Genomic DNA, 23091 nt, shown 5'->3' with positions numbered 1-23091 from the left:
TCGTAAATGACAATATTTGACCTAATACCTTGATGGATAATGATCCTACTATGGAGAGGGACACGGGTACCAGAAGTGTTTTGCCTTATTCTGTATTTCCTTTATTGGGGGCTGGTCAGATTTGCAAATCGGAGCGGTAGCAAATTCAACACACTTTTCTCAACACAGTTGGGAACAAAACATGGCATCATAGTGGTTAATCAAAGCTTTCAGTTTTCTCACCACTTTTATCTTTAGCTTTCACCCGGCGTTCCTCAGGCTCACGGATTGGATGTTTTTAGACACACCTCTTAGGTTTTTATGTACCCAGGCTTGTGCTTTCAAGTCTTTATCAAAGACCCAGATGTTTTCTACTGTCCTCAATATTTTGTTTTTATGATTTAACCATTAGACTTTCATGCCAATCAAAGCCCTTAGAAGTACTCCAACTGTGAGTCATGAAACATTGTGAATGGGAAAAATGAATAAGACTTTTACGTCAAGAAACCAGGGATTCCCAAAATAACTCCTCCCACGTCGCAAACTGTGTTGGTGCTTTCAGGTGATAGTTAATCTGTGTGTATGTATGTGTGTCTGTGACTTACTGTAGCTTGTCAGCATACCTGATCTTTTTCTTACTGTCCTGGCACATCAGCAGCAGCGCATGTCCAGCGAATAAAACTCATCTCGTCCTCACAAGAATGACAGCTGTTCCTGCTGGCCTGATGCAGGAGTGTGTGTGAGCGTGAGTGAGAGAGGCAGAGAGTGACTCACTGGCTCTGTAGCAGTGAGGTAATTCTAGATCTGTTACTAATGCCAAAGGGAGTCCCTGCTTGCTTTACGGCTCTTTGTGTCTGCCTGTGTGTGTGTGTGTACGCATGATGCACATCTATGTCTGCATGTTAAACACAAGGTCTGAGGCTTTGTGTGTGTAGTTTGATTTTGTCTCTGCCCCGATATCCAGCTCTGTGTGGATTCTCCATGGTAACAAGCTGCAGAGCTGCACTGTTACTCAGTGGTTTTTCCTGCTGTGGAAAATAGGTGACTGCCAAAGTAAAAGAAATTACAACATTAACCCCCAAAAGAAACGTTCATATGTTGTTTTTTGTTTTATTCAGGGAGGAAATTTTGGGCCAAGGCTGGCTGTTACACAGAATCCCAGTGATATTTCAGCAATTGTATCGAACAAAATGTCCTTTGTTATTATACGTAGTGTGGCGTCTCTATAACCATCTAACAATTTTACTTTAAATCCAGAAATGTTATAAAATGCAGCTCATTAAGTCCGGAGTATGTGCAGCATAGGTTCAAGGGACAGCAAAGTACAGTCAGTGGGGGAATTGTGTCAGCAAGCAGACGTGTTCCTCTGAAGAGTTATATTAACAACCAAGGACTAGGGCTGAACGATTTTAGGAAAAGATCTAATTGCGATTTTTCTGGCAGATATTTCGATTTGATTCACGATTTCCTTCAAATCAAGCTTCAGTGCAATATTCACAATGTACAGTAACATTAAAACATTAAATGCTATTACTCTAATGCAAGGATGAAAACTAAAGTTAAAAATAGCTTCCAAATGTATTTATTAATGGATATTATATATTAGATATTTATATATGGAGATACACTGGCAAAAGATGCTGTAATTGTAGTCTGTTTGCTACAGTGGGCCTGAGTATCATTTTCACCGGACTTTTCAACGGACGTTTTCGTCATGCACTTGTCATGCAAATGCCTGTGGTGATTTTTCAAATGCCAGTATAAATTGGTTGCGTTTCCGCTGGATGTTGCAACTTTAGCGCGACAGGTTTTGCACAGTACCTGTTTCTGGTGCACGTCTGCAGCCTCAAACCCCAAATACTCCCAAATGACCGACGTGCTGTTTTTCTTGGGGATTAAATCCCCTAACTCCGCTTCTGGTCCAGCTGAAGCCATTTCAGAACACGTTAAGGAGCAGGTTAATACTGATTGGTTAGCGTGACCTGTCCAAGAGTAGCATGCCGCTTCTGATTGGTGAGCTTGGCAGGATTGTAGGGAGACGGCATGTATGTGTAAAATAGTTGACGCAACAGATCCTGGGTCAGCCAGGAGCGCTGCAAAAACTGCAGCTTTGGCGATCACATGATCGCGTTGTCTGAAATCGCAATTTCGATCAGAAAACGATAAATCATTCAGCCCTACCAAGGACAGATCAATAGTTGATCCTTCGCTCTGACTAGAGCTTTTCTTGAATCTAAAAATTTGTCCCTGAATCAGAAGACTTGTTTGTCTTAGCTTAACATGAGAGCACTTTGTAAACAAACCACAAGAACTAAACCAAAATGAGTCAGATGGCATCTGCACCTGAAGCCAAACCAACCCAAACCTGAGAATGTGGGAACACGTGGTTTCCTCTGTTACCTTATCTAGCTCTGAGCCAGATGGGAGTCCCTCTCATTAAAAGTTTATTGGCTCCTAATGAGTACATTCTAAACTTCCATTGGCTTGTTCACTCAGGTATTACACAGTTCGTATAACCTTTCTCTTTTGGAACAGTGACATTGATTTACTTTGTGTTGTCAGTGATGCAGATATGCATAAACAGCCTACAGTTGCCTTAAAATGAATTTGGTATTCACAGTAGGCAAAGTATGACTGGAGCAGGGTTGCAACGATATTAATATTTTCATGGTACAATAACCATCTCCGAAAATATCCCGCTATATGGTATTACACAATTTGTATTATTGTTGACCTTTTTAATGGAATGAAAATAATAATAATAATAATAATAATAATAATAATAATGTTAATATCACAGACATGAAAGTTGTTATAAACTTGAAATATTTTTTAATAACAAACATGTGGTAGGTATCAATACAGTTGATCAGGAAATGTACACGATATGATAATTTGCATTTATTAAACAGTGTACTGCTGAACCCCCGAATGCCGACAGGAAACAAATGTTAGATTCACCTCAGTATTGACGTGTGGATGTACTCGGCTATTGAGAGCAGTTACATTTCACCAAGTGTGATTAGCTCTTCCAAAATGTTGTTAAATGGCAAATCTTTGGCGGGTCAAGTGATGTTTCTTTTCATTGCTAATGACGACTTTATGTAATCAAAGCACGTAAGGAAAGAAAATATTTTGTGCCTTTTATTTTGACCCTGCTTCTGCGACTTGTATCGGATTAGTACAAGCTGGACTGTGAAAGGGTTTGAGAGCTGGAGTCATTTCATATGGAAATGTGGACTTGTGCTTGGCTCTATTGTAGTGTGTTTTACAACCTCACTGCCATGGTGTGCTTTTTATGTTTCCTACTCACTAGTCTTGTTGTTTCTCTTACTCCCTTGATTTCAGCTCAGTGATGCATCTTGAGCATGAATCATTTTAGACATTTGCATCGCTAAAGTGTGTGGAGGATCTAAATAATCTGACCCCCCACCCGCTTTCTTCCCCCTTTTTAAACCACTGGCTGTAGGTGATGAAGTGTTTGGGTCTCGGTGGTGAACTGCTGCTTGGTCCAGATGGCTCATTGTTGTATCTGCTGCCCTGCCCCTTTAATAACACAGTCTTGGCATTGGCTAGTGTCACTAGTGCTGTTTTTATAGCTCACAATGTGTATATGTGCCACAGCAGGTCGTCTTTGTGCCCACATATTTTGTGCTGCTGATGTTCTGACTGCATTAAGTTTATATTGTCTGGTGATAATGTGAACAGATGTAGTGTGACGGTGGTGAAGAGAACACAGCAGCAGTGTGTCTCCTGTGCTTCCACAGTGGTAGCTAAGCCAGAATTGAGGACAAAACCAGCATATGCATTGTGAATATGGATGCACGATATGGTTATCTTTCAACCAATACCGATGATTACTAGGGCTGAAAGATTTGGGAAAAAAATCATAGTTGCAATTTTTCGGACCAATATTGCAATTCGATTTGCGCTTTTTTTGCGCTTTCTTTTTTCTTCTTTTTTTTTTTTTTCTTTTTCGAGCTTCAGTTCAATATTCACTTTGTAATAGATTTAAAACGTGATGGAGCATTGCCATATTGATATCACCATCAAAACATTAACTGGTATATATTCTCATGAAAAGACAAGAACTTAATGATATGTTTATTATTATTTTTAATTAGCGTAGAACATATAACAATCAAACACACAATAATCACAAAAGTTGTATATTAATTAATATAACAAATAAATTCCAATAAGAGAATTGTAAGTAGGGCTGCCCGATAAATCGAATTTTCATCGTCATCGCGATATGAACATGTGCGATAAACACATCGCAAAAGACTGCCTGACACGCGATGAATAAGAAAAATCATTTTGTTTACATGCGCCATGCATGCACCGTGAGCATGCCAACATTAAGCCTATCAGACGGAGCCCTGTTTACAAAGGCCAATCAGATGAAGCCCCAGCTAGCCGTTAGCTACCCTGACAAAATTAATCGGCATCAGCTGGTGGTGATTGCCAGGTTATGATGGCTGAGGGAGGAGAAAAAAGCGATGACAATGGTCGACGAAGGCCTTGTGGTGAAAAGAAACAGCACTTCTGCTATATGAACTTATTTTGGATTCAGGAGAGACGACGTTGTAACGTGGGCTGGTGAAGGGGAAGGTGATGGTCCACTTTAGTGCGGTTGCTCCGGTTACTCAAGAGACGGCAGGCAACATGTGGGGGTTTCCGCACGGCACTTTATTCATAACACTGACCGCACCATGCCAGGTCTCTACGGCACTAATGTTACAGGCATACATGCAAATGAACACAGGCCGAGGTTCTTCTACCAACACTTCACAAAATAAAAAGGGAAGTCTTCGCTCTGTTAGCGGTATCCTTTCTCATGAGGAGCGGAAGTACACCTGCTCTTCTTCATCGTACAGGTTACATTACCCACTAAACAAAAGAGGCGCCAACTAGTGCCACTACATTAAATAACTGACTGTTACAACGTGTTACAATGACAGGTACTGTGTGAGCACATCAGCACATCTGGGAATGTGGTAACAACCTAACAAAGTTAACATGCTGGTTTTCTTGGCCAAGAACTTGTGTTAAGGGAATAACTAAGGTTGTAACTTGCCCTAACGGGTATTTTTTCCTGATTTTATTTTCTCTTGATTTAGTGGGCTGGCCCTACTCTATTTCAGTTTTGTCCCTCATACTATAGATCTCTGCACCTTGTTAGGCAGAGTCAAGGGCCTTGATGATTGTGATGAGAGATATTACAGTTCATTTAAAGTGCCATGTTTAATTTATATTTATTTAATTATTCAAGTTGTTTCCCCCTGGATGTTTTATTTATTTCAACTCTGCATGGTAAGAGATGTTTTGGTTGAGTTTGCAAGAAAATAGTTTAAAGGGAGCAGGGGAAATTAAACTTTAATTTCATATAGGTATAATGTCTTATTTAAATTAATGTTCTGCTTAATTGGTTGGGTATTCATGTGCAGTTTGTTCAATAAAAGCATGTTCGAAATAATTTATTTCATTCTTTATTCAGTAGACATTGGCTATTCAATGTTTGGGGTCTATGTTAGCAGTGTACCTATTAATGCGGAAACATTATTATTAACTGTATAGTTAATAATATGCAAACTTCAATATTTGTTTACTTATCGCAAGTTATATCGTCATCGCAATATTGAACAGTGTTATCGCACATCGCAGATTTTCCTCATATCGTGCAGGCCTAATTGTAAGACATTTCTATAAATAATTAATAAGACACTAAAATGCGTCAGGCTCAGGAGCTGCATCTAAATACTGCACATTCTGCAATCAAGTTAAATAAAGTATTAATAACCAATTTTAAAGGTGCATACTACCACCTGCTTGTTATATTTATCGGCTATTATTTCACAGACATGCCATTAATATAAATTTCCCAATATTGGGCCAATAATCTGTTGACTCAATATAATGTGCATCTCTATTACAAATGCCTGTTCCAGATGAGGACATTGTCATTAGCAGAGTAAACAATTAGTTTATCAACAGAAAATTAACTGCAAACTATTTTGATAACCAATTAAGTCATCTGTCATGCAAAACTGCCAACAGTTTTCTGGTTTTAGTTTCTTAAGATAATTGTAAGTTGCAGCCCTAAAATGAGATCTGAGATCAACTTCCTAGCCCAACTTGATGCCATGCAGAAGAATGGCTAGGAAGGACGTTTTTTTATTTCTTTGTAGCTTCTCAGGTAATGCTACTGTCAGTAGTGCGTTTCAAAACAGACAACTATGGTGACAAAAGGTTTGTGCAAGTGGTCCATGCAATAGTACAATGATATGCGGCTATTTAAATGTTAGAATTGCGGTGTTTTACTTTCCGTTTGTGATCGAATCACCCAGCATGCTGTTTTAGTGCTACGTGTGAACTGGGCCAACATCTTTGTCTCTGTGTGCACTTAGCTAGCTATCACTTTCTCTCCTGCTGACAGACAGATTCTGGCTCACAGTCATATTTTGGTTTCACTTGGTCTTCTTTTCCTGGCTGGCTCAGTTTTCGTGTGTGTGTTTTTGGAGAGGAAGAGGGAGCCAGGGTGTGTGCCGGATTGAGTCTGTGAAAGAAAGGAGCAAAGGGTTACATAGCTAGACTGATTCTACAAAGTAACACGTTAACATTTGACCCATCATGAGGGGTGTAGTCCTCTGAAGAACGACATCATATTGTTTTGATCTGCAAAGTGTGGTTTTTGGGCAAATCTATAATTTTGCAAAAGCCCGAACTCAGTGGTAAGATCCACCACACTTCCCAGGGGTTTACAAATTTCTCAAATTCAGCCATTTGAGGTTACTTAGTGTGATAAATATACATATTACATTGTGGCAAACAGCAACAGGGTAAGTAAAAAAAAAAAAAAAAAGATAGAATGAAAAGAAGAGAGGCAGTGAGAAAGTGAGGTATGGTGTCAACGAGGGCAGCTGCTGGTACAGCCTGCAGCCAGACAAGGCTGAAATCTGAGACTTGCACAACCACAGAGCCGGGCAGAGGGAGGGGGCCGAGAGAAAGAAAGACAAGTTGGAGAAGAAGAGAGAGAATGTCCATGGAGGAGAAAGAAGGCAAAATATGCAGGCTCAGGGCAAAGCAAGCATGGAAGATAGTGTGGCGGAGGAGGGGAAAATGGACACAGATACTGACATGAAAGATGAAGTGTAGCAAGGCAAATAAAATTAGTAACAGTCAAGTCAAGGTCTGTGTGAAAGAGAAATGATGTGTTGCGGAGAAGAAGGGGTTATGTGTTTGGGCTGGGAGCCACTGAGAGAGAAAGGGGAAGGGTGAGAGAGTGAGCATGCTCAGTTTGGACTGACATTGGATGCCGGCTTAGCTTTTCTCCGTCATGCACACAAACACACCCAGCAGCAGTGACCACCTACCACACTCCAGGGGACAGAAAGAACATGGCTTAAGAGGAAAAGCCAGAGGGAGAGAGACTTTGTTTGGGACTTTCCCTTGTGTTCCTCTCTCGCTAGCTACAGCCGTCTCCACTTCCACCAGGAAACCCAGAGAGAGCAGGGCTTTGTTTTCCAGTCGCCAAAGGATTATTCTTCCAGCAACTGCTGTACACCACACACTATTTGTTTTTCATAGAAACCTGCCCTCCTTTAGCCGGAAGTGTGCTTTTGTGCCGCAAGCCTGCAATTTTGGAAAATAGGTTTTGGAAGTAGATATACCTGTTGTTGTTGTTTTTTTTTCTCTTCTCTTGAAAAGCAGTGCAGTGATACAGCGCCAAACCGACCCTGAAGATCTGGCAGCAGGAAAAACAAAGGTGGAACTTGTAAAAGGATAATTATCCATTGTTGGAGAGAATCTACAGTGACTTTGCTAAACTGTCTCATGTTGCCTTTAGTTCCTAGTAGCTGACTGGGAGCAGCAGGGGAGTGGCAGGCTGACCACACACTGACGGACTGCTGACAGACTGTTGACTTAATTTTAGTTTGACTGGTTCTCTGTGTTGCAGCATAAGCACCTAGCAACCTGCCTGGTGTTCCTCTTTAGTTCTCTGATGGATGCCTTTTTTGCATGCTGTTCCTGTGACAGAGGGACTTTGGAGTTTAAAATGTGATATTTTTGTTTTTTGGATTCCATGGACACAGACATAATCACTCTTCCTCCTCCTCCTTTTGTCCCATCCCCTCGTGGGCTGTTATTTTTCCGGCTATTAAGCATCTCCATTGGCTGTTTGTCTGGACTCAGCCCCGCATTCTTTCATTACAGCTTTCCCCACACCCTCATGAGCTTTGCTCCCTAAATTGGGGACCAGGAGGGAAAAATGTGATCCTCTGTTTCGTGGTGTGTTTCGGGCAGCTGCAACAGTGTGTGGTTTCCATGGAAAACAGCAGAGAAATATGGAGCTGAGGGGCTGCATGAATGCTCTATCCCTATGTCTCTGGTCCAAGTGAAATCAAAGCCGGCTTGCGTAGCACTGCAAGTTCCGCCCTGGTACTCCTTGTTCAGACTCTTCTCGTGTGTAGCCACAAGGAACACACACAGGACTAAAGGTGAATGAGCGTTTACAAGATAATGCACACGAACGCGCACTTACGTGTGGAAACATTTACACCCTTTCTGCTTATAGGTGTAATGTGTTGCCTGCACTGGTCCTTTTTAGCTGCAGCCAAGGTGTTGTAAAATGTCGTAAATTCCTGAGCTGAGTCCAGCTGCAGCTGTGTGTGTGTCAGGTTGATAAATTGATACTTTGTGTGCAGGGAGCTTGGCTAGCAAAAGTGTTCGTACTGTATGTCGAATAGCTTGTGTGTGGGTGAGTACAGAAGACTCATTAAGCAAGCGTGGCTGTGTGCATTGTGAATTATGTGTGCGAACACTGCACAACGTGTGTGTGACTGAGAAAAGAGTGGGCCATGAGTTGAGAACAAAGAATGGCATGTTTGTGTTGAAGCCCAGCTTGTTTTCCGCCTCCCCCTCCACTCGTGCTTCTCCTCAGCCTTTTTGTATCATGTGAATGTATGTGTTTATGTTTTGTCTAAGGCAAGTTGGCGCTTGCCACAGAATAATTTGTGTGACTTAAACGTCTTTCAGGATAAAATGCCTACATACCCCCCTTTTTAAAGCATTTGAGAAGCCAGAAACTGCTCCCTGGAGATGCGTCTCTGCTGTGAAAGACAAATACTTTGTACTTTGAAATAGATCAGATGACCTCTTCAGAAATAGTGGAGACTTGTTGAAAATGGGATCCTTCTAAGTGTTTGATAAGCAGAAGTCTTGATGCATCCAAATCAATCTCTCTCGTTCCTGGACGGATGCTTCGATGTGTGTTGCTCCATTAGCCCAACAGTGGCTACATCTACATGCACTCCGTAATTCTTCAATGACAGTGTTCACACAAACATGATTGCTTGATGTCATCATTCTTCCTGTTCATAGTGGCTATAAAGACATGCCTTCCTAATGCACTTTCAATTGAAGCAATGGAGGAACAAAATCCACATTGTTAATAAGGTATTCAAAAGTTTATGAAGCTCATTTGAGGCTTTGGATATCCGAACGAACAAATAAAGTGCATGTATTCACCAGTTTTAGTATGACATTGCCTCTTTGTGTTTCTCTGAACAGTGGACAGTCTCTCTGTTGAGCTGTAGTGGTGTGATGGTAACAAAAAGAGAGGATTTTGTACTAGAAAGAAAAAAGACTGTGGCAGATACCCACTTGTCTTGTCTAACTCAGACTGCAGAAGCCTCTTTTAACTTTTATAAATGTTTGAATACATTAGGAAGGGGGTTCTTAAATGTCTGTATAAACAGGAGGGATGGTTACAGCAAGCAAAGTCTGTTTCAGTGTTCATATGGATACCGTACTATAATTTTAATAGAATTGTGAAGCTGTCCTTTTTAAGACTGTGTTCTAGAAAGGTCGATCAGAGTTTGAGGCAGATCTCGCCTGAAGCAGAAGCGCCGTGTTTAATATGCTGCAGCTAGGGAAAGCCACCTATAGTACAATGCACAAGATTTCACCAACGTCAGCACATTTAGCAAACACATAAATGATGTAACAGACGGGGCGACAATACTGACACATGTAACTGGTGTCATGTGTTTCATGACTGGAGTCACAGAAAGTTTTTTATTATGGGAATGTCAGGGAGAATGTAGGACTACAAGAGTAGTTTGGAAACCTTTCAAAGCATCGGGAAGCATATAAAAAAACTTTACTACTGTATTTTAGTCACAGCCCGTATTTTCAGTTCTTATCTAATCAGGAACATAGTCTAAAATGATTCAAAATTTCCCATGTATAAGTCACTCTTCAATATTTGAATACTATATATGGCCAAAATTTTATGTGCAAGTGCGGAAAATATTTTAATTCATTGCTGTTGAGACCACCATTATTTTCTAACATCTTAGTTTTTCTTTAATAATCAGTCTCGAACTGGATTTATTTGACTTCACATTTCATCCATACATAGTTGCTGTGTGTAATACATTGGCTTAAAGCAGTTTTACTACAATCTGTTTATATTGGCTTAAACATATGACCCCAATTCCAAAATGGGACCCCGTGTAAAACAAATTAAACAGAATTTGGAGATTTGCTAATAATTTTGACATGTACTCAATTGACAACAGTATAAGACAGTATATGTAATGTTTCACCTTTTAATGATTTTTGTAAATATGTACTTATTCTAAATTTGATCCCAGAAACACGTTTCAAACAAGTTTGGATAAGAGCAACAAAACTCAAGGAAAGTTGTGGATGGCATTGTGTCTTTAGTCACGTTTTACCAACTTTCTTGGTATCAGGGTTGAGGATCAAGCTAAAGATGTTTCCCCTTAAAACACACTGACGACAAATTAAACAATCAAAGAGCTAGAGTTTAGTCTCTCACAGTGCAGCAAATTGGTGTGTTGGCAATACTAACATGGGCATTGTCTCACTATTTTTCTGAGGAGATTGTGAAGGCGATGTGTGTAATGTTTACATGAGATCCAACTTTCTTACATGACGGCCTCAAGTCACATGAGTTGACTATTTGTGTGCATGTAAACTTGCAGTGGTGGTAAAAGGGCTTTTCTTCAATGAATGCTGTGTTATCTTTTCAGTTTGTACAACCACATATTGACTTCAGAAGACATGCAGGTAAACCCTGTTTAGAAAATAGACTTTGAGGTTTGTCCACTGTGTTTTTATAACAGTGTTGCGAGTGGAAACTGGTGATCTCCTTCAGTTGGTAGTGTACACAAATTGACATGTTGTAATTGACTTGTTGCTTTTCACATCCAAAACTTGTAACAGTGATCTTATATTTTGGACTATATGTGCATCTACTGAGGCTGGATTCTGATATTGAATGCATCATGAGACCGTTTCCCACTGTGTCTTGAAGCAGTGTGTGTGTATTTCTTCATTATTCCTGTTACTATTAGCAGAGAACAGCTTTTCTGCAGCAGGTTGGCTTATAGGTTGCAGTGGATGCGAAAAGAGTGAGAGCGTCATTAGACCTAAGTGTGCTAAAACATAGCATTAGGACTTTTCAAGGGGCGATGCTACAAACCTGGAGCTAATCCTGCTTCAGAGCTGGGCTAGCAAGCACTTGGCTTAAATTGGGGTTAGCCCACGTTGGCCAGAATTGTACCAGTGTGAACGCTTTTGTACAGACTGGCTATACAACGTATGTGGACCGTTCATCAGGTAGCTGCTGCAACACTAAGCTTCCATTGTAATCAATGAAACTGGCTACACCAGGTATAAGAGCAATTTCTAAGTGATGCATACGTGCCATAGAGATCCACTCTCCACGTGTAAAATAGGCCGGCCTTCCTTTTTAATATTTTAATGGTGTGGTGTGTGCGGCCCTTTCATTCAGAAATAGGTCATACATAGCACTAGTTTGTTAAATTAAACAAACAGTATACAAGAAATTACTCTAGCCGACAGTGAGCTTCTGACAGTTTATATTATTTATTGTTTCCTGTCAACTGCGTCCTTTGATAGTAGCTGACGAGAGAGATTGATAGCAGCTTCTACGCTTGGGGCCTTGATCATCTTGTTGGCATTTAACTAACAGCTGATGTTTGCTTAGTAATTTAATCTAGCTTACTGCATCCACTCATGTTACGCAAAATTGGTGAACAGTTTTAGCTTTACAGCACTTTTACTGTGTCCAAAAACTGAAGACGCAACCCTAAAACTGAAAGCTGTGACTCACACAGCCCTACACCGTACGTGCGCTGCAGGTGTAGCCAGTAAAAACACATATGCCACATCACATCAGCTTCATGAACTGTCCACATGTGTTCGATGTAGCCAGAGCGTTAGCCTGGGGCTAAGAACGTTCTCAGAATGCTTTTAGCTGTGGTGTCGTGGGACTGCTACTTAAAATTGAGCATGAATGCTAGAACTGAACTAGCATATAAGAACTGTGGTAAAGCATATCTGCACATCTAAGCGAAATCTAAGGATAAATTAGCATTATCTTTGGTGATGACTTCCTATAGAGTAAGCACTTAGCTTATCAAACTGTGTTGGTGAAAAGAGTTCAACCAGCTGGCAGCCACTTCTGGAGAATGATGGTCTTGCATCAGCATATTATGATCCTGACACAGACACAAACCTGACTAAACTGATGGATGGAGCTTTATCTGCTTTATGAAATATAAATTAACAGTAATGGGAAAACAGTTTGGAGACAGCACAGTAGGAATCGATGATTTTAGAAGCCTACTCTTATTTACGTTGCATTAGCAGCTCAGTAAGTGGCTTAAATTGCTTGAATGAGCATTTTGCTTCGTCAGTGGAAGTGCACCAGGCGGGCAGTGCCCTTCCTCACCTCTTATAGCCTGTTGGCCCAGCAGACACGGCTCCCATAAACATTAGATTGTGTCATCATGTAAATCAGATCTGCTTCATATATGAACCGACCGGAGCAAGTGTCACACCCACTGTCAGAGGTGACAGAACCAGGCCAGTGAATGAAGATGTACGTTTACCACAAAGGACGCCATATTTAACTCGCTGTCTCTGACTTCATGGTTATTGGGGGTTTATTGTTGGGATGTTATTAGTTGGTTTGATTCTCGGCCAGTATTTTCTAGCTTTGCTCCTCAGTCATGTTTGTTTACCTTCTTTTTTCTCTCTTTTCAGAGGTCCCCACATTTCAAGAGAAGACGAAAGCCTTATTTGGAAATCTTATGGACGAAGGTGGGTATCTATGTTTCTGTTGGTGTTTTTTCCACCCTTTGCATCAGTCTTCCTGTCAGTCTACAGTTGTGCTTGAAGACAATGGTTCCCAAATTGTTTTCAGTGGATAATTTCACTGGGTGTGTCCTGATCTGTGTGTCGTGGCTGTTGCTTGACTTCTTTCCTGTTTGTGGATTTGAAGCTCCCAGTTTGCTCTAGTTGGGGAGCGTGTTGCACCATTTATTCTCTCTCCAACACAGAAAGGGGTGTGGAACGTGACATGTCTGTCTGCTGCTACCTTTTTATTCAGCCTTTTTGTTAGCTACAACTAGGACTTGATGCTCCATCCGTTCCCCTTCACTGTTGCGTTGCTCCTTCTGAACTCTTAAGGACCGTCTGCACAGTCATTGTTTGTTCTCCTCTTTCTGTCCTCATCCTTCCCTCCACCTCCTTGACACAGCGCAGTATGTGCTCATTGCCCTCTCTCTATCTGGTTAGCTGACTCACTCTCTCTCCTCAGCCCCTCTGAGCTCATGGTTTCTCTACCTTCTCTCGCACCTTTCTTGTTCCTTTTTGTTGAATGTATAATTTGGTTATAAAGACTCTCTGGGGAAGTATCATTCATAATGAGTTGCTAGTTCTTTTTAGTGTCCACATTGTAAAAACTAAAACCCAGAAGCCTTGTAAACTGTAAACTCAGACTGTAAAATCCTTCTAAGGTACCTGCTAACAACAACTGGGCCATGTTTGTCTTTACTTTACCACTGTCAGTTCTACCGTTGGTGGCATTTTACCCAAGAGTGTGTATAGCTCAGGCAGTCAAAAGCAAAGTGTTCATCACATCAATGGCAACTACACTGCCTTTTTTAAGGTCTGTGTGCACCAGTGAAAAGCAGTGGTTGATGATCTCTAATCATAAATTGACATTTTAACATAACCTGAATCACATAAAACCCTCATGGTTGAATTAAAACAATGCTTTATATTCACTCATGCTGGGATTGGGTGTGGCATCTCAAACATTTCCTCACTGTGAGGCTGCAGTGTTGATCTATTTCAGTCAAATATGTTTAGCCATACAGTAATGCTGCTGACTGAGCTGCAGTCAGTATTGTTGTTATATACTGTATCCAATTCATCTTTTCTAGGCTACTTTTACCTTTTTACATTTGAGTGTCATGGTTCCAGTGTGTCTAAATTGGCAGACTGGCACATTGAAATTTCTCTCCGACATCCTTTGACACTAGTTGTTTTCAAGTGGTCACACACATCATAAGATGGCACTGCAGTGTTTGAAAAGCAGGCCCAATCAGCCACACCCAAAACCACCCAAATTTCCTCACACAGCTGGCAGAAAGCATCCACTCGTAGAAAATGACTAGTCAATGAATCCTTATTGGATATGAAAGAATTTTAGAAACTTTAAGACATCTGTGTATTGAGTTGCAAAGATATAGACTGAAGTTAGCATGTTAATCAGCTAGCACCAACAGGTCTAAAGTTCCTTTCCTAGTGGTGTAAACACCAGCACTCCCCTGGTTCTCCAAACTTCCAGTTTGAGCTACCAGCTGCATGGCTAGCTGAGCTAACTATCTAATGCTAGCCATGGTAAGCAACAAGTAGCGGTTACTCTAGCAATTGCTGAGCCCTATTTGTTTTTAATTCAGCAGGTGGTCAATTCTAACATATTGCAGCTTTAAGCAAAGGGATATTCCTTTCTTCCAAATACAGCAGGTATCCTTTTATAACGGGTTTTCTAACACGTTGCTACATCTCACATGGACATAAAGTAATGATTTAAGGGTATGGTATGGGTCAGTTGTAACTATAAGGTTGTGCTGGTAGTAGTGCTGTGGGATATGGACAAAATTTTATATCTTGATATAGCTAATTTTATATCCCGATAATGAAATATATCCCGATATAGTATTTTTTCTTAGAATTATATATATATATATATATATTCAAATCAATCACATCTCAGCACTATTTTTGATAACCATGTGAATGAAAGGCAAATGAATGGCACTTTCACCTTTTATTTGTGACTTTTTGCAGGACTGTCACAACAAATAAAAATTTGTAAACAAAAATTATTCCAAGCTTTTATGTAAATATAAAAAAATAACGATCTTTTACCGGGTAGGACAGCCAGTAGGTCTCGCGGCCGGGTTCTGCTTCTGTATCCGCGTCTGATGTAACGTAACTAGTAACGTTATTTTCGTCTTCCATTGCGCTCTCCTCTGTCTCCGCCATGCTGCTTTGCCTCTGTTGACTCCCGGGGGACCAGTGCCGTAAACGAGTCCTTGCGGGTGACGTAAAAATGCTACCACAAAGCAGTAGCGTTGCTGCAGTTACATTCGCCTTCATACAATGAACTTGTTTTGAACTCAAAATTTGGATATCCAACGGTCATTCCGACGTTGAGTTGTGCTTTACACGGCGTATTAAATCACAACCGTAGTGTACGTTAACGTTAGTGTAGCAACAGTGCTAAACAAGTAGCCTACACATTAAAATTACGATATAAACAACAGAGGGTTATATCCTACGGTAGACATTTTTATATCGCACTACGATATATATCGTAATATCGCACAGCTCTAGCTGGTAGTGTGAGCAGAACAGAGTCCGTGTTAAAAATTACACATAATCTATTGATATTACACATAAGCACATAGCAAAAGCTATATTTTGTATTTCTTGAAAATGAATAATGCACTAACATTAGTACAGTGAGAGAAGAATGATTAAAAAAAATTTAATTATTAAGCTTGCTAAAAACACGGACAAAAACACACTGCAAGTTTCAAACTTCTATTTTTTTTTTTCCATGGGTACCCAGTACTTGGCATTAAGTACCTGGTTCTTATTTGGAACCGAGTTTCGGTTCCTAACCCTAGCCACCAGTTCTGATGATTTCATTGTCTTGGAGCTGTATTTGCCAGGCCTATGACTGTCTGTGTGAAGCTACCCTGTGTTAGCTATTTCAGTCCTGCATGCTAGCTGACTGTGACCCTGGCCTTCACCAGGCTAAATGTCCTCAGCTAATTTAGTCCCACTGCTCTTTGCTGCTGCTAGCATGCATGCTAGCCAGCTAAGAAGTTCTATTAATAGCTGGCATTATCTCCATCACAGCAGATGTGTTTAGAAGCCAGCAGGCTGCGTTACAGCCAGCTAATGCTATCTCTCATTAGGTCCAGTCTTCTGCAGTTGGCATGTGTGTGCATGTGCGCATGCAGAAAAGCTTTGGCCCAGCAGATGCACCGGCAGTGCTGCCAGCTACCAGGCTAGATGTAAAAGGGATGCTTATGCAAGGAGTGATGATGTAGATAAAAGCATCGCATTTGGTAATCATGACTATTGGGGTTTAAATGTTAACAGGAAAAAACAAATAACTGAATTTTTAAAAGGCTTCTTCAGTAGAAGCACTGGGACTAATTACTTGCTTCATAGTACTGTGTGTAGAAAACTAACATGGATCAAACTGTTCTTTTTAAAGCTTTTAAAAAAAGGTTAACTGCTAGTCATCAAAAATGGGTATAAAGACAGACGGGTCCTGGTACACATGCAACAGGTTTCGAAAATGACACGTCAATGTGAAAATGTCGTAAGACCACCTACGATGTTCCCTGACTCAGTATTCTCTATCGTTTTAAACTGTTAAATTAGCTGCAGTGTCAGGCAGATTGAGCAGCCTCGACCAAAGCTTTGGCAGCATTTTGTAGGTGGGTGTTAATTTCCCAGCTGTTGTATTGTCTGTCTACATATTGCACTCCCTCTCCACCTGATTCTCTTCACCTCCCACACATACTATCCTCTCTTTTCTCCATATTTGCTCCTCCGTTGTAGGTCTCCCGGTGCTGCGTCTGTCTGTGGGTGGGGCTATATACAGGATGAACTATGCCAGGTAGCAGAGTAGGTGGGGATGCAGGCATGCACAGTCATCCTACACAGCACAGAAAAGACCTGACATGAAAGGCTCATCTTCCTGTCTTCTCCTCCTGTTTTTGAAAGCTCTACACCCACACTGTGCTGTCCACTCTTTGCTTATAACACACTTTTCACTCCTCTCCTCTCCTCCTCCGTTGTCCTCATCCTCATCTTTTCATGTTCCATTTGTTTCTAGCTCTTTGTCCATCTCTGACGTACTTGCCCTGCCTGGTTCTCAACTTTGCTGTCTCATTCCTCCTCCTTTCCTGCTCCTCCCTCCTTTTTTCATCATATCCTCCTCCCTCCTCCTTTCATCTTCAATAGCTCTGCCTCTGTCCCCGTTCCTGAACACATACCTATTCTCCTGCCAATCATTTTTACTCCCCTCTTTTCTCCCCTCTCCTTTTCTCTGCTCCACAGGCCATCCCATACTTAACCACAAACCTGTTACCAAGGCAACTGCACAGCACGATAGGAAACAGCAGCTCCACACACACACACGCACACCACATCTGAGTTCACTTTGCTGTCTGGCGGTTCTTTTTTTATGTATGTGACTAAGAGAGTCTGTGCTGCTCTGGCTTGGTGCTGGGACAATAATAGACATGTAGTACACAGTAGGCTCAGACCATAGAGAGGCTGTCAGGCAGGCAGAGGACACTGACGTGTACATGGCTCATTCCTCATGTGGTGCCATTGAAAGGTGGTTTAACCCTCCCATAAGAGTTAATGGTTTGAAGCTCTGTGGTTACACATGTGACATAGCCTGGCTGGTCTACAGTGATTGAAACAAGTGGGTTACCGCACTGATTGTTGGCAGTAAGGCAGTGATGCTGTTTGCGACTGCATGATCATTGATTTTACATATAAAAATGTGATGAATCAATGAATAATGTAAGCGTAGATCAGATACTTTATTCTGAAAAGTGAGATTTTTCTACAGCCAACACACAGCAGATTCTGGCTCTGCTTGACATTTGATAGCTGCAAGGTGAGCATCACTGATGAGATAAGAATAGATTAGCTTAGCATGTACCTGCATGTCGTCATGTAAACAATGGTCGAACTGCTAAAAGCGAACAATGAGCATGACAAGACTTGATCACTGGGGGCTACATTTGAAACGGTGATGTCTTGCATGATTATGATGATGATAGCTTTGTGTTGAATTTAAAAGTTATGGATTGCTCATGATGATGATGATGTGAAAAATGCTTTTTTTATTTTTTATTTTTTTGTTGAGGAACATGAGATGACAAATAAGATTTTTATAGTTATTATATCTACATGAATGATGATTATTGATCATATATCTCATTATTCTAAAGGCTTTACCACCATGACTCATAGATGAGCTGTAAGTAAGAACTACAGGAAGAACTGTAGAAAAATCTCAGCTACAAAGACTTTGATATAGTGTCTTCATCATGTCCTTCTCCTTCTTTGTCAGAAATGAGTCGCCAGACTGCCACCGCGCTGCCCACAGGAACCTCCAAGTGTCCCCCCTCCCAGCGCGTGCCCACCCTGTCAGGCACCACCGCCTCCAACAGTGACCTGGCAAGCCTGTTCGAGTGCCCTGTCTGCTTCGACTATGTCCTACCCCCCATCCTGCAGTGCCAGTCCGGACACCTGGTATGTATTAAGCCAGGAAAGAAAGCATAGCCAGCAAATATAATGATTGTCTCACATGCATTATATTTTAAGTAGCTAAATGTGTGTGTGTGTTACTGCAAAAGTTAAATGCAAAAAGTAATCAACATTGTGCCCAAGGTTTCCAGCAGGGAAGAAAAAATCTTTATTACTGAACTAGTTTCACTGTTGAACAGGTCAAGCTTTATTACAGTGTTGATTTAATGATTAAAACGCATTTTATAGCTGTGAATAGTCAAATCTTGAGTGCTTGGCCACCTGATGACATTTCATCCTCTCCCAGACCTCAAAGAGAAGAACAACTCCAGGGAGGAAAAAAACAATAACTCATGTTTTATCCGTCCCTTCCCAGGTATGCTCCAACTGTCGGCCCAAGCTCACCTGCTGCCCCACCTGCCGAGGCCCCCTGGGCTCCATCAGGAACCTAGCCATGGAGAAGGTGGCTAACTCTGTCCTCTTCCCCTGCAAGTACGCCTCGTCGGGCTGCGAAGTCACCCTGCCGCACACTGACAAGACGGAGCACGAAGAACTGTGCGAGTTCCGGCCGTACTCCTGCCCGTGCCCCGGCGCCTCCTGCAAGTGGCAGGGCTCCTTGGACGCTGTCATGCCTCACCTGATGCACCAGCACAAGTCCATCACCACACTGCAGGTGAGACACTGACCTGTCTCCTCAGCTTCTTTATTAACTAGGCATATACCGTTTGTGGGATACTCAATTCTGATTAGTTGGTTGAAACTGTCTTTTCAGCTTTCTTAATTAAATCCTATTTACTGGAGTAGTGAACAGCATTTCCATTGCATAAGAACCTTATAGGATTGTAATGTTTGTTCCAGATATTAGTCAAAGGTGTTGCCGAGGAAAATAAAACATTTATACTTTTTTTAAACGCATGGAAATATAAATTAATGGTTTTATTTTCCTTTCTTTGGCAAGTGACCATGTTATAAACAACTTCGAGGTGTCCATAACCAGGAATTAAAGGGGCTATATGTAAGAATTGTTGCTGAAACATTCAATAATTAAATAAAATCATCAACAGAGAATGTGAGTCGATAACAATTTTGATACAGAGCTAACTTCTGAAGTTACCATGCTAACCAACTAGCCCCATCCCACCTTACATCTCCCAAGCTTCTGTGCTAGCAGTGCAAACACAAACGCTCCCAGTCCGAACACCTAGCTGCTATTTGTTTTGAGTATGAATTCAATAGGTGGCCAATTCTTACATATTGCACCTTTTTAATGGGCACCCTGTCTGTCATTACCTTTTTTCTTAATCAACCCATTCTAGGGACTTACAGTGTGTGTTTTCTCAGCCCCTGCTGCTTTGATTTTGACCCTTCATTTTTCTCTATGGAAGTTCACTGCTAAATCAATGCAGTGCCCTTTTAAATGACCACCCTCCATGTAATAAGGGACAACTGTTGCCTGCTGCATGTTTAGCATCCTAAACATGTCCATATCTACAGACAACAGTTGGCATTTCCCATCAGTTTCACACTCACCCACACAACATTACCATATTTGCCAGTGCTTAATAAAGCACGTGTGGCTACTACATGATAAATATCGTTAAGTGAGAGTATTTTGATTTGTACTTATTTCTTTCATTGTGATTCAACTCATCTGAAATGTTTTTTTTTTTTAAAAATAATAGAAAATCAGATTAGGTTTCCCTGTGAACAATTCTGAAGTGTAGAGTTTTTGAAGCAGTGATGACTGAACGTGTGAAACCTGTGAATGTGTGTCCAGGGGGAGGACATTGTGTTCCTGGCCACGGACATCAACCTGCCGGGCGCGGTGGACTGGGTAATGATGCAGTCGTGCTTCGGCTTCCACTTCATGCTGGTGCTGGAGAAGCAGGAGAAGTACGACGGCCACCAGCAGTTCTTCGCCATCGTGCAGCTCATCGGGACTCGCAAGCAGGCCGAGAACTTCGCCTACAGGCTGGAGCTCAACGGGCACCGGCGCCGCCTGACCTGGGAGGCCACGCCGCGCTCCATCCACGAGGGCATCGCCACAGCCATCATGAACAGCGACTGCCTGGTGTTTGACACGTCCATCGCACAGCTGTTCGCCGAGAACGGCAACCTGGGCATCAACGTCACCATCTCCATGTGCTAAGAACTTTCAAGTGAAGAGGGTTAAAAAGTTACAGATTGTCAGGGGGCATTTTTTAGGGGTCAGATAAATTAGTTGTGACCTCACAGCGCACCCCCCTCTTTGCCTCACCCCTTGAGATGTGGAACTGGACTGTCTGATCGGGCAGCCACGGAGGCCCAGGGGGTGGGAGGGATGGATGGATGAATGAATGGATGAGTGGAGGAATGAATAACAAGGACATAACTGTGTAGTGATGGCTATAGACTTCTAAACACACACATGAACATATATATGTGAGACTCGTGCACGCACATGTAGTCTGGCGCTCTCTTGGTCATAAACAAAGACACAAACTGAAAAAGCTGTTGAGTCAAACTCTTCAAGTAATTTCCCACCGCTCTTGTTTTAGTGTCTCTTTCTTCTCTTCCTCTCAGTCCTCCTCAGACATTTCACACACTACAACTCCCCGGCCGTCACTCCCAGACGCTGGAGGATGGCTGCGCCCCGACAGCTACACACTGAGGAAAGGCTCAAGCTAGATTTCAACATGGACTCTTGGTCAGTGCTGGGTAGCTAGCCAGCTATCCGCCCCCCCCGCCCCCCCCCCCCCCCCCCCCCCCACCCGTTCCCTGCTGTTGGTAATCCACCTCAGTACCCGTCAGACTGAACGGTTCACACGCTGCCGACACTTGTAGGGCTACAACCGTGGCTGTGGCTGGGCTTCACCACAGTGGGCGTCTTCATGTATTGGCTAGCTCAAAGTGGAACCCAGAGCTCATGAAGTTCCTTATTGCAGATTTGGGTTTATATCTTCACTTGTGGATGACCCTGCTATCGATGGCTGGGACTGGAACCGCCACCCATAGACTTGGACGGCTGTAGCACCCATAACCACAGACACCCAGTTCTGTCCAGGACTGCAGTAAAGGAACTCCGTACAGGCTCATCTGGTCCATCCAAGGCTCAAGATTGTGCATCGGACGCTCTTTAAATAGTTGACTGTCGTTGTTGATAGTTATTTAGAACAGACTCTGCTCTCATACTGTATGGATTTAAGAAGGCCCTCAGCGACATCAGCCCTGGACTTTTTTTTTTTTTTTTATTTTCATGGATTGGACACAACAGTGGACTTCTCACACACACAAAACACACGCCCGTTCTTTGCATCACTGGCTGTGTGTACAGATGTAATAGTGGATGAATTGAGTGTGTGTCGGGGTATTTTTTGTTTGTTTGTTTGTTTTCAGAACAAGGAAAAAAAAACACTGCATTTCAGTTGTCAGTTTTATTTTGGGGTCTGAAGTCTGTTTCTTTTTAATTATTTTAGTTGTCTTTTTTTTTGTATGAGAGGAGAGAAGAACTCCTGATATTTGTGTATGTGTGTGCGTTTGTATGTGAGTATGTGCGCGCGCGCGCGTGTGTGTGTGTGTGTGTGTGTGTGTGTGTGTGGTGTGTGTGTGTGTGTGTGTGTGTGTGTGTGTGTGAGAAAGACGGACATGTGGCAAAAAGCCTGCTCACTTTCTCTCCTCTCCTCTCCTCGCTCTTCTTCTTTGGTTTCTACTCTGCCTCCATCTCGCTCTGTCTGCCAGTGTCGGCCTCAACCACTGATTGACTGATCACCCAACCAGGAATGAGGGACAGTTTCTACCGTTACAATGTTGCTATTGTTATTATTAAATGGAGATTATCATAATTATCATTTTTTGTAATGACTTTTAAAAACAAAAATTAAAAGGCAGTTGTAAAACTTGTGGCTAAACTTCAGTGTTTGTAGTTAAAAAGCAAGTTGTGTCGTTCTTCTGAAGGTTTGTTTTCTCCGAGTTGGATTGTTTTTCTCTTATCTATTTGTCTCTCCGTCCTCTTGTTTGTGTGCTAAGTCTTTCCTTTTTTTCTGTGAGGAGGGAGGGAGGTCAAGCCAATCATCTCTCCCTTTCTCTTCATGTGGAGTCTCAGTAATGTTGCTGCTCTCCTTCAACTTCTTTTTTCTGTTTTAATTTGTCATTAAATAAATCTATCTTTTTCATACCTGGTGCCTTTTTCTTCTTTTCTTTTTATGTTTCATATTGGGTTTTGTAATCCAATGCTGATGAGTGCCAGTTTATTTGTAGACTTGGATGTTCCCTGCTGGAGTTTTGACAGTACTGCTATACAACAACATCTGCACAGGACATGATTCACTTTCTGCTTTTGGTTTCGTAGTATTCCTGAGTAACAACATATACCAATGCACTTCCAATGGCAGTGAAGAAGACTGCTAAAAAGTTTTATTATTGATGGAATTTAAG

General features: G+C 41.8%; 1 protein-coding gene across 1 annotated transcript in view; it reads left to right on the top strand.

Moving 5' to 3' along the window:
- The window catches only part of siah1 (siah E3 ubiquitin protein ligase 1), a 29837-nt gene extending 7006 nt beyond the window's left edge, over nucleotides 1–22831 (top strand). Inside the window, exons 2-5 of the mRNA XM_073472772.1 lie at nucleotides 13084–13140; nucleotides 18503–18684; nucleotides 19055–19351; nucleotides 20456–22831. Of these exons, the coding sequence (XP_073328873.1) occupies nucleotides 13131–13140; nucleotides 18503–18684; nucleotides 19055–19351; nucleotides 20456–20827 (861 nt within the window). The 5' untranslated portion in view covers nucleotides 13084–13130 and the 3' untranslated portion in view covers nucleotides 20828–22831. The remainder of the gene's footprint in view (nucleotides 1–13083; nucleotides 13141–18502; nucleotides 18685–19054; nucleotides 19352–20455) is intronic.
- Nucleotides 22832–23091: the final 260 nt, after the last annotated feature.

This window comes from Pagrus major, chromosome 8, assembly GCF_040436345.1.
Source record: "Pagrus major chromosome 8, Pma_NU_1.0".
Classification (NCBI taxonomy): Eukaryota; Metazoa; Chordata; class Actinopteri; order Spariformes; family Sparidae; genus Pagrus; species Pagrus major.
The sequence above is the reverse complement of the archived record's forward strand: the minus strand, read 5'-3'. Positions and strand labels throughout refer to the sequence as shown.